Raw genomic sequence first — 14,177 nt, 5'->3', positions numbered from 1 at the left:
ATGTCATGTAGTGTATGTAATACAATGCTTGACGTTATCCCTTCAATCAGTCGAATAAAGAAAAGATGCGAGCCAGCCAGGAGTCGAACCTAGAATCTTCTGATCCGTAGTCAGACGCGTTATCCATTGCGCCACTGGCCCGACGTTTGGTTAAAAACCACGTGACTCTATGTACTATTTGATTTCGAAGGCTGCTGCGCCCTCCTGTGGTCCTGTGGTCCTGTTGTCGGCCGTAAACATTATTGAGGCTGCCTCATTTCAGAAAAGTAACCATTACCTTTCAAAGAGAGAAATCACAATAATTTAAGCTCACGAGGAATAAACAGTCAAGTTTATTACGGTTTCTTTTTCTGAAATGAAAAATCCGCGACGACGTGTGCGGCAGACAATCACGACCACAGGAGGGCGCAGCAGCCTTCGAAATGAGAGATACTCCATAGAGTCACGTGGTCATAGCCTTAGAAATTGTATGGTTATTAAGAAAAAAGTCATTACACGCGTTTCAGAAAGCATGCAAGTGTGTAAACGACAAGCCGTTGCTTCTGGCGTTGTTTCATAATTGGGTAGATCGTAATTTAATTAAAATGGTTGGCAGAGTTGTCGGTCTTAGAGAGTTTTACTCTTGTTGTAGTACATCGCTATTCTGTATACAACCACATGTATATATCTATTTTTAAAAAAAGCTTCACAAAACCAAATACCTCATCCGCCGAAATAGCTCAGTTGGGAGAGCGTTAGACTGAAGATCTAAAGGTCCCTGGTTCGATCCCGGGTTTCGGCATTTTGATCCAAAAATAAATAGTTTTAGAGGCCAAGAGCCATATCAAAAGACCCATAAGAAAAAAAATCCTATCTTAAGCACAGAAATCATCTGTACGATAGAGAGTACAAGCATCTTGTAAATTTTAAGTATCTTTCATTTAAAATGAACAAAATGGATGGAGAGAACAGACTACACTTGTTCTTTAAGAAAGAATCAGACCAAGAGAAAAGCCATTGTTAAAATGACAGTGGTGGCTTAGATTTTTTATATAACTTTAAAATATGCCAGAACTTAAATTACCCAATTACTTGAACTAACTAGTTAACATGTACATACGTCATATACGTCGTATTATAAACCACGCCCTAAAATCAGATTACATGCGTTTCCGTAGTGTAGTGGTTATCACGTTCGCCTCACACGCGAAAGGTCCCCGGTTCGAAACCGGGCGGAAACAAAAAATTTTCCCCCCTTACCTAAAACAAAATATCCATTTCTCAACTAGTACTGAAGGAATGTTATTGTAGTAATATTAGAATGTTAGAAAAAACTGAAACACTGTTGAACATGAAAAACTAAATCACAAAATTACATAATAGCTATGTGCTAATAAATTTGCTTATATATTTGAGTTAAAAGCTACATTAAATCAATTGAAATCAACCAGTTATTACATCAAACCAATAATGCTTCCAAGATTTACCATTTTCCTGGCTGTTTCAAAGAAATCATAGATCAGTGCTTCTCAAACCCTATCCTAGAGACCCTCCACCACTGCAGTTATTGAACATACCTGATTAAACTCATCAGCTCATTTACTGCAGTAGAGACTGCAAGACCCGAAACGGCTGGGTCCAATAAGGGAGACGTCCAAAATGTGCAGTGGTGGTGGTCTCCAAGACAGGATAAAGAAGCACTGAAATAGATAACATGTCTATAAAAAGCATTATGAAAATCTACACATTCATTTTAGCAACAAAATGCTCAAATGACTTATGGCACTAAAACAACAAACACCACAATAATTAACTCATTAATAACTAAATAAAACTATTCTACTCTGCGTGACTAAACAGCTACCTCGTGTCTACCAAAATAAGGCACTATGGCATATCCACTTAAGCAATTTAGCCTGGAAAGCTGTAAGATTTTGGTAATCATTGGTGAAAAATCCACTTTAAACTGCTATGTTGTGAAGCATGGTAGCTAGTCATTAGCTGGTTTACCAGCTAATGTTGCTGGCCCAAGACAATGTACCAGCTTGGACCAGCTAGAAACCAGCTACCATGTTACAAAATTGAGATAAAATTTCCAGCCAGGGTCTGGGAAAGTATTTACGGTTTCTTTGTATAATTGTTTAAAAAGAATGATCATTGATCAATCAATATTCAGTGAATTTATTGTACAAATAGGAGTATTGCAAGCATTCAGTCTAGCAAGTCTCTCCACAGGTATGAGTAAAATACTATCATATAGAACCAAATCAAAATCAGAAAAACTTACATACATGTTGTATACACATAATGCTGATGAACAGGACTCTTTAACTGTTCCACTTTCCAGGAAAATCCTTTTTAGTCCATGTGCAGGTTTATTTTAGCACTTAGAAAAAAAGCGAAAAGAACACTTGGTATTAAGACATAAAGAATGAGTCTACAAGGTCTCCAATGAAAATCATTCTGCTAAAGGCATTAAAACACTTTTGTAATACTTTGTGATTTTTTAACAGCAGGGATCGTTGATTGTTGCCTCTTGATGACAAAGTTGTTATGGCAACAAATGAACAGACAAACCTTTGGTGGAAGATGGATGAAAGCAATGAACTTATATTTACACAGTAAAGAGAGAGACAAAAATGGCTAATTCAGTGAAATGAGGCACTTCTCCAAAGGCGAGGATAAGTGTCACCAAATTACCAGCCATTCTCCATGTTGATCTTAGTAGGAGTGGTGCTTTACAGAAACATACACTTAATGTAGAACTACAGCAAATAGCTGTTGTACACTAGAGAAGAGGAGAGCTCCATTAGTAGTTCAGAGATTAATTCAAGATTGGGGCTGAATGTTACCTATTCTACAACTGAAGGTTTCACATTGGTGGGATACTGGATAATGCTTCAGCACCTTCGTCTCCACTCAAATGTTTTGTACAAACAAAAGTCAAGGCTTAAGGTTCTCATAAAGTACAACTGACATATATCAGCATACCAAATACATCTTTGCTGCTGGCAATGTCAAACAAACTCATTAATGAATTTCCGAGGGTGTCTCAAAAGCTTTACTTGGTAAACATTCTCCTCCCTACAACAACACAGCCACAATAACCTTAGAAGAAGCTGATTCAACCCTTTTCATCCAAAATAAAGATTGCACACAGAGAAATAAATAACAGTAAAATCTTGTTGCTTTGTCTCAGGTAAGTGAGGCTACTATAACAGGGGTTTTAGGTGCCCATAATGTGCCTTTTGAAAGTGTTATTTACAAAGTGAAAGGAGACAAAAACTGGCCTGCCCTTTCAAAGGACAATCAATAAAGTGCAATAAAAAAATAAGATACAGTACAATGAAAGGGGCTTCACTTGGAAGGTCGGATAAGGCAAAAAAAGAAAGAGAGAAAGTCACTAAGCTTTGGTTGTTAACAAAACAAAACAAGTTCCATAAAGCACATGTAAAGCACAAAGGTAAGTTGTGACTCGGCATGGTACAGAAAAACTTGCTTCTGTATCCGCTTGTGGTCCGGAGGTGGTTTCTGGAGATGATCTTCTACTGCACAGAATCAAGAAGCGGATGGAGAGAGGGCAATGGGAGTTGTTGGAGAGGGAATGGTATTGGCCAGATTATAGGTTGAATTCGGGAAGGTACCCTGAGAGGGCTGTACATTGAGGAAAGGGGGCCTAGTGTTGGGTGTTTGGGGGGATGTCTCCGCTGTGGCTGGGGAGTCCAAGCTGACTTCATCCCCTTCCTCAGAGTCCCATACTTCACTCTGCAGGTAGTCTGCGAAGAGGGCTTTAGCTCGCTGCAGAATACGCCCGAGGTTGTGGCGACGGACCAGGCGGTCAAAGTGCATGGCCAGCTCATTGTAGTCTAGGCTGTTTTTGACAATGTGATCACGGTGTTCTAGTAGGATAGAAAGGCAAAGGAAAAGCATGAAGGGATTCCCTTTCCCGAACTCCTGCGGAGGGGGAAGTGAGCAGGGTTTAATTCCGCCTCCTTCTGGTTTGTTTGTGTTTGGAGAGGTTAAGCCAGACCCAGTGGGTCTGCATGGCGAGGGGAGATTGCTGGAGAATGCTTTGGGCAAAGACGGGGACTTGCCGAAAGATAAAACTGGCGAAGAGAGAAGTGACCGATTGTAACTCTGTGATGGAGACGCCAGTAAAGATTTCCCTGCGACCACTGATGGGGACTGAGACCCGGTTCCGTTTATTACAACTTGTGAGGACATGAACCCCCCAGAAGGTTTATCAGGAGACATGGCTTTGTCTCCACTAGAGGAAGAGGATGTGCATTTTGACAGGGCATCAGGAGATGCCGTTCTCCAACTAGTGGCAGAATTAGATGCTTCCAGTGACTGATTGGAGCTACTTTTCCAGTTTGGTAGACAGGAAGGAAGAGATGATTCTGGGGAAGCTGCCTGACCATTGGGAGAGTCTCTTTGTCCTGGAGATGATGGTGTATGATTACCAATAAGAGGTTCCTGCTCTCCAGGGTCATCCTCACTTTCCTCTGTGGACTGGCGGGCCGAGAATGGCAACGTAGAGTGTGCAGACTGAAACTGTACTGGAGATAATGTGGGATCGGAGCAATCATTCTCATTCATCTCAAAGCTGTCCTCGTTACGGCCACTATAGTACTTGAATTCCCCAAAACTGGCCTGTTTTTCAAATGAGGGAGCCGGAGCCGTGACATCATTCTTGACCATGTCATCTACACCGTACTCTCCTTCGCCTTCCTTCCGAGACCCCTTCTCCTCCTCTACGACCAGGGAACGTCCCCCATCTGCCTCCTCTCGAGATGGTCTTAGCATGTGACGTTTCCTCTGCCTTTCTGTCAGCTTCTCTTCCATCTCCTCCATATCCACATTCTGATGGACATTCTGAGAGCCGTTGGGCTGATCTGCCTCAAGTGCTGGCCCCAGAAGTTCCACCTCTGTCTCAGGTGGATCAGGTGGCAAGGAGCTCCAGGTGACCTCCAGCATTCGCAGGGCATCATCAAAAGCGAATTCACGCTTTAGCTCCAAAAGCAGCCAGCGGTAACAGAAAAACAGATCGTCAGCACCTTTCGAGACTAGGTAGGCATAAAACTCAGGGTCTGAATACTGCAGAAGCAACTTAAGATGCTGGAACTTAATGGACATGAGTTGTCCGTCAGGGCGGAAGTTGCCCTCGAGACGTTTCATAATGCCACAGAAGCAAATAAAGGCGTGAGCTTCGTTGTCCATGACGGCGAGGATTGGCGAGGCAATGTCGCTCATGCCTTGGCAATAAGACACCTGTGAAAGCAAATGAGGACAGTTTACATTCCAAAGAAATAAAAGGACATCCTAGTGTCATCAAAGAGTAGAACTGCGTGTTTACCTGTGGGTGTGTAATAGCAAAGGTGGTTAGGAGGTCGGTCAAGGCGGTGAGATGTGGGCTGTCCTCTGAGCCCGCATAGTAAGGATGTGCTCGGTCTGTTCGAAGAACATCTTTCAGAACATTTCCCCGAATGAACTCCAGATCCTCTGAGCTGACCCGTGCCGTCCATTCACTCTTCAGCTGGTCGTACTCTCTCGTCTTCCTCTTCATGTAGTCCATTCTCTCCTGCCCTGTCAGACCATCTGGGTACACATTAAGGAGGTATCGCCAAACAACCTATCACAAAAATACAGAGATGGATGAGTAAAAGTCAGCTAAAAATGCAAAGAGGCCTGCTATGGAGCTCAACTGACATGAGTTGTCCGTCAGGGCGGAAGTTGCCCTCAAGATATTTATACACACACACACAAATACATGTATGATATAAAATATATCAAATATTTTATACTAGCTCTAAATACCCATTATGGAGTTTTTAAATAAGCTACAAAAATTAATAAAAATAACTTCATTAACTAAATTTGTATTCAAAGTAAAGGGTTAGATTACTGTTTAGATTACTAGATTAGTTAAATAATGGCAAAGCAGTTTGGTTACCTTGCGTAAGGATGGCTCAACCCCACCATGATATATACGAAGTCTAAGATCTTCTGGCCGGGTCAGTTGACCTTGGCTGTTCAGGTAACTGTGGAATTCAGCATCATTTAAGGGAGGCTTGAATGGCTTCACCTCCTCCCCATAGGACCAACTCAAGGCCTGCTGCACACGCGATAAAGTGCGACCCACCTGAATGTAGAGGTAGGTACAATGTGAGAAATAGATAAAAGAAAATGTTCATAATTTATATAGATTTCTAGCTAAATCTATGATATTAGGTGGAAAGAAACATTCCTACACATAAAATATCTGGAATAAGATTAATTACTTATCAGTGGCCATGTGCACACTGCAGCTAAATTGTCAATTCACCTTTTAGTGCTTAAAAGCATGTTCACACCAAGGACGAGAACTATATTGATAAAAATAGTTCTGAAAATCGTTCTAAACATAAAAGAATAGCAGAGTCCACAACACAACTATAATGATAACGGCAGTCACGGCACAAAGAAACAATATCATTGGAATCACCTTTACCGTGATTTTTTTCCAGCTGATGAATGATTAAAACATTGAGAGCAAATCAGAATCCATCCTGCTTTAAAAAGCTTGAGCATTTAAAGTGGCAGATGACAAAACTGCAGTGCCCTTAAAATAAACAGAACGATATAGTGCGTTGGTGTGGACGCTAATATAGTTATCATTATAGTTATCGTTCTTGGTGTGAATGGACCTTATTCTTGTTCTGTACACACTGAGATCAGTAATTTACGGGAAAGATAACCGAATTGAAAAAACTGAATTTACTCCTGAAAAATTCAGGTAGCGTCAACCGCATTTACAAATTTCTAAAATGGCTACAGATAGTTCAGCCTGTGATAGAGCAAATAATCATGTTGATCATGTACTCATATTATCTTTTATTTGCTTTATTCATTTATTTATTTGATTTAAAATTTCAATTCAGTTTTGTTATAAAGATATTTCAATTTCACAAAGAAATATGATGCATTTTGTCTGAATCGTTACATTCCTAATATTGAAACTTGCACCTGCCCCCTTTATTAACTCTATAAACTGGATGGCTTCATGAGCCAAGCCCAAACAAGCAGGATATCGACAGGGGTTTGGTTAAAACCTAAGTGAGTCTTTGGTCAGTGTAATATTTGGTCAAAATTTGTGAACACCAAATGCGCAGATCGATAATTTAGCAGCACAAAGCTGTTTCTTACAAGACCAAAAGAGCTTTCGCCTTCAAGAACTCCTGAAATATCTAACGTCTTCAATTGTTTGGGGCTAATTGCCATGAATTACAGTATAAATGCAGCAGACTGTGAACCTGACTGAACGCAGTAGACACTGGCTGGTAAAACAGCTGGCTGACAGAGTGAAGAACATCATGAGTAACCTGGGACAGCAGCGACTGTGTGAAGGGAAGTGCAGCAGATGCCAATGACCTCTTCTCTCCCTGCAACTGATCTGAGCCAATCACATCCTTAGGGCTTATTATGTCCCAATCCTCCAAAACAGGACCTTGGGAAGAATATGAGAAAACAAATCATTAAAGAATAATAATAATAATAATAAAAAAAAGGATTAGAAACTGTTTTAGTCTTGATTAAAGGTCAATGCAGAATCTTTGTAAAATAATTCCAGTGCCCAATAAAGACACAATGTACAAAATAACGTACTGGAAATATGTGCATCTTCTCAGGAATATACACAAAATAATTAAATTACAGAACAATCACTTGAATTTCCCTCCTTAAAAATATTTATATCAGGAAATGCACTCAAAAATACACAGAGCTTCAGAATAATCATTTGAATTAAATGGAAATCATCCAAAAATAATTTACATATAGTCATTTTTTTATTTGATTGATTATTTATTTGTAGATAATAAATGGTTAATTCAGAGATCAGATAAGGGAGACAGAGCAACCACACATTTTCAGGACCTACTGAGATTGACAGACATTTAATACTCTCCAAACAGGAGAATGTGCAATTCACTCACTGTCCTCTGATGGTTTGATGTCCATCTTTAGCTGGAGGAAAGGCTTTGCCGCACTGACAAAGGCGGCATCTAAATCCCAGTCAGACAACAGAGACACGTAGACCTCCACACCTCCGCGGTCACGGGACAGGTAGCTAATCCCAAAGTTGCGTTTCCTACAGGGATCCAAAGAAAATAAGACTGCATCTATGTTTGCTGCAATTAATTTATCTATCAATGCTATTAAATAATCATTAAAATTGGCTTATCAATACATATTTTTAAATAGACCAAAATCAGAATTATAACAAAAATATATATATTTTGTAATTTCAGAGTTCACACTCACCCATTCAGCTCAAAGGCTCGTATCAGGATATGCTGCAACACCTCTAATGAGGTTATTTGAGGATCAACAGCAAAGGAGCGGAACTCCACCGGTAACACCCCTTCACACTTCTGCAAACAGACAGAAAAACAGGAAGCTTGGAGTAAAAGTACAATTTTAGAAAGACGAAGAAAATGGGTTACATTCCCTATTTTACATAACACAGTTTTGTTATTTATCTTAATTTTTAGGTCCTGAAAGACTATTCACTCTATCCTCTGAAATGCAAATCATCTGATCAGGTGACATTTATTCAGGTGGATTTACTGCCTGTTGAGTTTCTGTCGATGCTGCAACCAACCGTGGGAAACTGACTCTGGCTGTACAGATTACTTTGAACTTCACAAACATGAGCTAAAACCTTGAGCGCAGCACTACAAGGTCATCTGTCCCGAGCAGAACACACTGCAGCACATCTGTCAAGGTTCACACTGAACCTAATTTAATTTATTATTCAAAACTTTGTGACTTAGGTTGCCATTTGATACCACTGACTCTTGAGTAGTGGGACAGAACAGGATACAAAACTTTTATCTCATGGAATAAATTAAATTGTATCAAAATGCTCAGAAATATTCACTCATGTCATCTCCAGCTTCTTCCATTTTCTCCCAAATGTGTTTTTCTTTGACTATCACTCAAAAGAGTGTTATTTTAGTATTATTTATATATAATATTTATTAATATTTTAATTATCTTTTATTTTTATATATTTACAGTTTTCACTTTAGTGTTTGTTTTAGTAGTTTTTTTATTTTGTTTTTTATATTTTTAGTTTCAGTTTTATTAATTTTAGTACTTAAAGGTCCCGTTTTTCGTGGTTTTTTGAAGCTTTGATTGTGTTTATAGTAGGGCTGCAACAAACGATTATTTTGATAATCGATTAATCTATCGATTATTAGAACGATTAATCGACTAATCATCGATTATTGCACTGATTAATCAGTAAGCTTTGCTCGATTATTCTACTTTAGCAATTAGTTAAAATATTGAGTTATACTGTACTTTAACTAGTAAATCTAGAAATCACTTCAGCTTTTAAAAGTGTATTTTTAATAATTTTCAAGCCAACTGAATAGACCAATATCCTTCAGGTTAAAAAAATATAATGTAATTATGTGGGGTTTTTTTGAAAAATGAAACAACAACATACATACACACTCATATTATATATCATATTATATTTTATATATATATATATATATATATATATATATATATATATATATATATGTGTGTGTGTGTGTGTGTGTGTGTGTATATATATATATATATATACACACACACACACACACACACACACACACACACACAAACTATCAAGTTTATGGTCATTGAATGGCTTTCCTGAGGTAAATGTTACATTTTGTGTGATATATTTGTTTGCAAGTTTTATTGACTTCTTTCTGCGGTTAAAACTCCGATTAAGTGATTACAATAGAGATGGATTCATTTCAGTAAGTTCAGTAAGTACTTTTTGATGTTCATTCATGTTTATTTCGTGCTGTAATAGAGAGGAATAGGTTCACATGCTGCTTGAACCGAGGTGTTACAGCGATCTGCCACACAACGTTAAACAGCGTTACCACCACAAGTATTGTTTGAATCCCGTAGTAATATTGACTGAATTTAAAAGCTTAGACTTAGTTTTATATCAAAAGTAACCTGATCTGTCGGTGCGTTGTCTGTGTCCTCTTTGCTCTGCGATGCATCTTTCACTGTGTGAGAAAATGAACGTGTGGCGTGAGAACAGTGAGTTTGAATGAGAGTTGGTGGCCCTGCATGACAGTATTCTGTAGTTATACTAAACGTTATGTTTGTTATGTTTATGCTATTTTAATCTCCCACATTTCACGGGTTCGACTTCGTTTGCACTATGCTGTCCAAAGCGCTGACTTCTTTTATTGGATTGGATCCAGGAGGGCTGCATTACAGTGTTGCGCTACAGCGCCCCACTGGTTACACCGCGGTATTGCAGGCCTTTCAAATAGGTTGTATGAGATCAACAAAATATTTGTCGACAATTTTTTATTGTCGACGTTGTCGATAATGTCGACTAAACGTTTCAGCCCTAGTTTATAGTGTGCAATATAACATGTGTTCATGTTTCGCGTGTAAAAAAAACACAGTATTTTTCACATAATTTACTTATCTGTATACCGCTGTTTCCACTGTCATAAAAACGGGCTGATGACTTCCTTGTTCTATGAAGTCCCTCCTTCAGAAATACGTAACGAGTTCTGATTGTGCCAGCGGTTCCTGTGTTGTGATTCGACAGCAGTTTAGCGCATCTTGCCCGGAAAGGTCACGCCTCTTACCATAACGTGGAGATGCACGCGCTCAGTGTTATTGTAACATGTCTTTAATTTTACCCTATCAATTTGAGCCGGAATCAGACCAGGGGCCTGTACCATGAAGCTGGATTAGCTGGCTAGCCAGGTAAATTTCAGATTAGTTTGCGCCAATCCTGGGTTTTAGGTACCATGAAAGTAACTTGACTTTTAGCGGTGTTCATCGCCATAGTAACTTGCGCTCCACGGCTAACCTGCTCCGGGGCAGGTTATGTTCTGGATTAGAGATCTCAAACTAAAATTGGACCAATCAGATGTAAACTAAGTGACACACTGACACACTCAACACAATAAAGTCACTCCCCCAGTTTCTCTTCCTCCAAATTAAAGGTCATTATATAGCAAAAACAAATATTTAATGATGAAATTGTCTGGTTTTAATGATAATATAATTTATATGATTTGTATAATTATATGATCTATATTTTTATTAATCCATTACACACATGCAAGTTTAGTGTAACAGTAGTTATTAAGCACTTAGTCTCAATGAATATAAATATATATAGATCATATGTAATATAGGCCTAAACTTCACAACTTTCACTTGCACTGATAGAGAAAGATCATTTCTTTTATTTGTCCTCTTTCACAGACAAGTATTTTCCAATAATGTAAATGCATTTAAATTCTTCATTTTCAGCGAAAGAGTTTTGAATCGCGCTGACTCTCTCGCGAGAAGTGAATCAGTTTATTTCTGTTGCAAGGCATGTGATTGGCTGTTTGCCACTGATGTCACGGATTCATGTGCACGCGCTCCACAAACTCAGGATCAAAGCCTGAGTTGACAGAGAAAGTTGATGATCAGCATCATGGTACCAACAAAGCTGGATTGGAGTGGTTTGGTTTTGTCAACTCGAAACTAATCCTATAACCCTGAGTTTGTTCATCCACCATCATGGTACAGGCCCCTGGTGATTGGACTGCGGGATGAAAATAACAGCGTTTCGACGACATGGCGACAAACACACTCTACAAACGCAACTCTTGTGTATTCCTGTGGGCGGAGGTTAGTCAAAAAACTGTTTTAGTGACGTCATTAAAGAAGGAAGTAGAGGGATGTAGTCCAAACTGGCCGTTCGATGTAGGCGACTTCTGTTAAATAAAATATCTCGCTTGGCATTGAACTTTGAGCTTTAAAATTTGACAGATTTTATTTATACTCTAACAACAACATTACACACTAACTAAAGTTTGAAACATGGGATCACGAAGAACGGGACCTTTAAAGGTGCTACAGAGGATCTTTTCGTTGACTGAGAAACCAAAGACTGTTAGAACCCCCCCCCCCCTTCACAGCTCATTTCGAGGGAACGCCTCCCAAAACTCGTGCACGAGTATTGGAACACGAGTGTTTACCACCAGCATTCGCTGTGTCGTGTTAGTGGATTCATTATGTCGGACTCACCGCAGGTAACTCCTAATCTGCAGTTGTTACTCCTGACAAAAACATTGCATGCGGCACTTGTGGAAAGTTACTGGAGCGTGCTCGTCTCTCACAAGGAACGTCATAGCAATGATTGACAAGCCAGAGGGCCAATTAGCGCACGTCTCTCACAAGGAACGTAATGGCGATGATCGCGTAAACGATTGGCTGATGTTTTTATGGCCCTACCTCTTGCACAGATGATGTATATTAATATTATTCCTTTCAGTGCACCTAATAAATAGTCTTTTATCAGTTAGTGAAGGCAGTTTCAAATAATATTGCAAAAATGTATAAAACAAAACATCCTCTGTAGCACCTTTAAACATTTATTTCAGTAAGTTTTTTCAGCAACATTTAAATTTTTTTGTTTGTTTTCCATCTTTTCCATCTAATTTCCTTTTATTTCAATTATCGAAAACAAAAAGTGTTAACAGGTTTAATTAACAATAACAACACTGACTCAAAAAAGGGATCAACACTGTCAAAAACAAAAGTAATGTGTCATAAATCTAAAATCTAGCATTCACTTGCATGAACAAATTAATTGAGGCTACATGGTGGTTTCAGACTGATTTGACGCTCCATATATTAAACTGTCATCACCACAGTCAGACACAGAAAATCTTCAAAGTGCTGACACAATTACCATATTTAGCCTTTCACACTCATGCATATTAAATACTGTATCATATTTTTTTTCTGGTATTGATAACTACTAACAGAATCAACTTAAAATATATATTAAAAAATATATTTATTTACAAATTGTGTGAGAGGGTTGACAGGAAATTATACAATTGACAATTATACATTTGACTTGAAAAAAAAGTGGAAAATTAAAAAAATGGTAGATTTTTTTTTTTTAAAGAATATGCGACATGGAGGCAAGTGTAGCTCTTTGATTAACTACAAGTTCACTGTGATTAAAATTAAATTCACTGACCTAAATTCTTATGTCCACAGAGAAGGCCTGAAGAAGAAACAGGCCTGCAAAACCCCTCTGTTTTGCAAGTAACCCAACATGTTAAGTGCCATTAAATCATTTATGGTGGTTCTCTAAGGCCTGCATCTGCATACATTGCTTTTCGTATTCCTTAAAAAAGACTGTACACCTGAGAAATGACTGAAAAACAAGCGAGAGAATACATGGCAGGTTGATCATGTGACACTCATTATTACTGTAACAGTATGACAACGACTAAATTGTATTTATGTGTATATGTTGAACATTTATGTGACACGAACAACAAAGGATGACTATAAAATGTTAAATTGAATGATAAATAAATATATTTCTAAAAAAAAAAAGATATATGGATTAAAACAAGTTTATTACACATCTTCTGTAAACGAATTATTATGATGCGGTCACGATGTGTAAACAACTGAGATGCCAGCGAAGTAAAGCGATGGACATGAAGACTGTGGCTGATAAAAAGCTCTACGACAGACGCAGACATGCACCCAGACACTGTCTGCTGGCCTGGCTGGACTACGTGGAATGCTGAGTGTTGTTGTGTTTCCATCCCGCTGTGTGTGTGTGTGTGTGATTGGGGTTTCTACCTGCCGCTCGGTCCCCACAATTTCTCACCTTGACTTTGACACGAACTACCCCCCTCTCCTCCTCAGCCGACATGGTGGGTAGTCCGCTTTGGGGGGTTCCGTTCAGGGTTGCGTTATCGTCATCCAGAATAAAAACTAAAAGTAAAATAACAATAGATCCAGGTACCCGTTTCCCCTCTCTTACAGCTTCGACAGGTTCAATGAAAATTCCGTTAACAAGAGACGTCAAACAACCAGTATCCTGCTGGCAAGTTTCAAAATAAAAGACCCGGTACAAGACAACAAGATGCTTTCGTGTATTAAAAAATAAAGTGTAACTGTATTTTAACGTATGAGTGAAACGGGGAATCAGTGCTTCGTCCACTTGGATCAATAATCATGACATAAGAGGACATTACGTTTGCTACTTTCATAGCGAAGGCTGTCTCCCTGAGATCGGACCAAACAACAGGATATGACGCCACATTTGCATTACATCATTGGATTCATGAGGGAAGGAATGATACATGTCAAAA

General features: G+C 38.8%; 1 protein-coding gene and 3 non-coding genes across 5 annotated transcripts; 2 read left to right on the top strand and 2 right to left on the bottom strand.

Annotated features, from left to right (window-relative positions):
- Positions 1 to 68: 68 nt before the first annotated feature.
- Positions 69 to 141, bottom strand: trnar-acg. Its single transcript has one exon. It is a non-coding gene; the product is annotated as a tRNA-Arg (tRNA).
- Positions 142 to 708: 567 nt separating this feature from the next.
- trnaf-gaa lies at positions 709 to 781 on the top strand. Its single transcript has one exon. It is a non-coding gene; the product is annotated as a tRNA-Phe (tRNA).
- Positions 782 to 1,147: 366 nt separating this feature from the next.
- On the top strand, positions 1,148 to 1,220 carry trnav-cac. The gene has a single exon. It is a non-coding gene; the product is annotated as a tRNA-Val (tRNA).
- A 924-nt stretch (positions 1,221 to 2,144) lies between these two features.
- tbc1d25 (TBC1 domain family, member 25) lies at positions 2,145 to 14,096 on the bottom strand. 2 transcript variants are annotated; one of them, XM_048209545.1, is made up of 8 exons: positions 13,691 to 14,096; positions 13,043 to 13,222; positions 8,281 to 8,390; positions 7,953 to 8,107; positions 7,341 to 7,465; positions 5,933 to 6,121; positions 5,336 to 5,611; positions 2,145 to 5,250 (listed from the first exon to the last, which is right to left on the bottom strand). In XM_048209545.1, exons 4-8 carry the CDS (start codon positions 7,975 to 7,977, stop codon positions 3,538 to 3,540), a joined length of 2,328 nt encoding a protein of 775 aa, XP_048065502.1. In that variant the 5' UTR covers positions 7,978 to 8,107; positions 8,281 to 8,390; positions 13,043 to 13,222; positions 13,691 to 14,096; the 3' UTR covers positions 2,145 to 3,537. The 2 variants fall into 2 exon arrangements, with proteins under 2 accessions (XP_048065502.1, XP_048065501.1); XM_048209544.1 differs by lacking the exon at positions 13,043 to 13,222.
- Positions 14,097 to 14,177: the final 81 nt, after the last annotated feature.

This window comes from Megalobrama amblycephala, linkage group LG12 (assembly GCF_018812025.1).
Source record: "Megalobrama amblycephala isolate DHTTF-2021 linkage group LG12, ASM1881202v1, whole genome shotgun sequence".
NCBI classification, from domain to species: domain Eukaryota; kingdom Metazoa; phylum Chordata; class Actinopteri; order Cypriniformes; family Xenocyprididae; genus Megalobrama; species Megalobrama amblycephala.
This window is presented reverse-complemented; position numbering and strand designations above follow the sequence as displayed.

Coding starts and splice junctions, on each gene's coding strand:
- tbc1d25 (XM_048209544.1), bottom strand. CDS start 13,735: ATGTCGGCTGAGGAGGAGAGGGGGGTAGTTCGTGTCAAAGTCAAG. Junction 7,466..7,952: donor CATCAAACCATCAGAGGACA/GTGAGTGAATTG, acceptor ATTCTTCCCAAG/GTCCTGTTTTGGAGGATTGG. Junction 5,251..5,335: donor TTGCTATTACACACCCACAG/GTAAACACGCAG, acceptor TTGCTTTCACAG/GTGTCTTATTGCCAAGGCAT.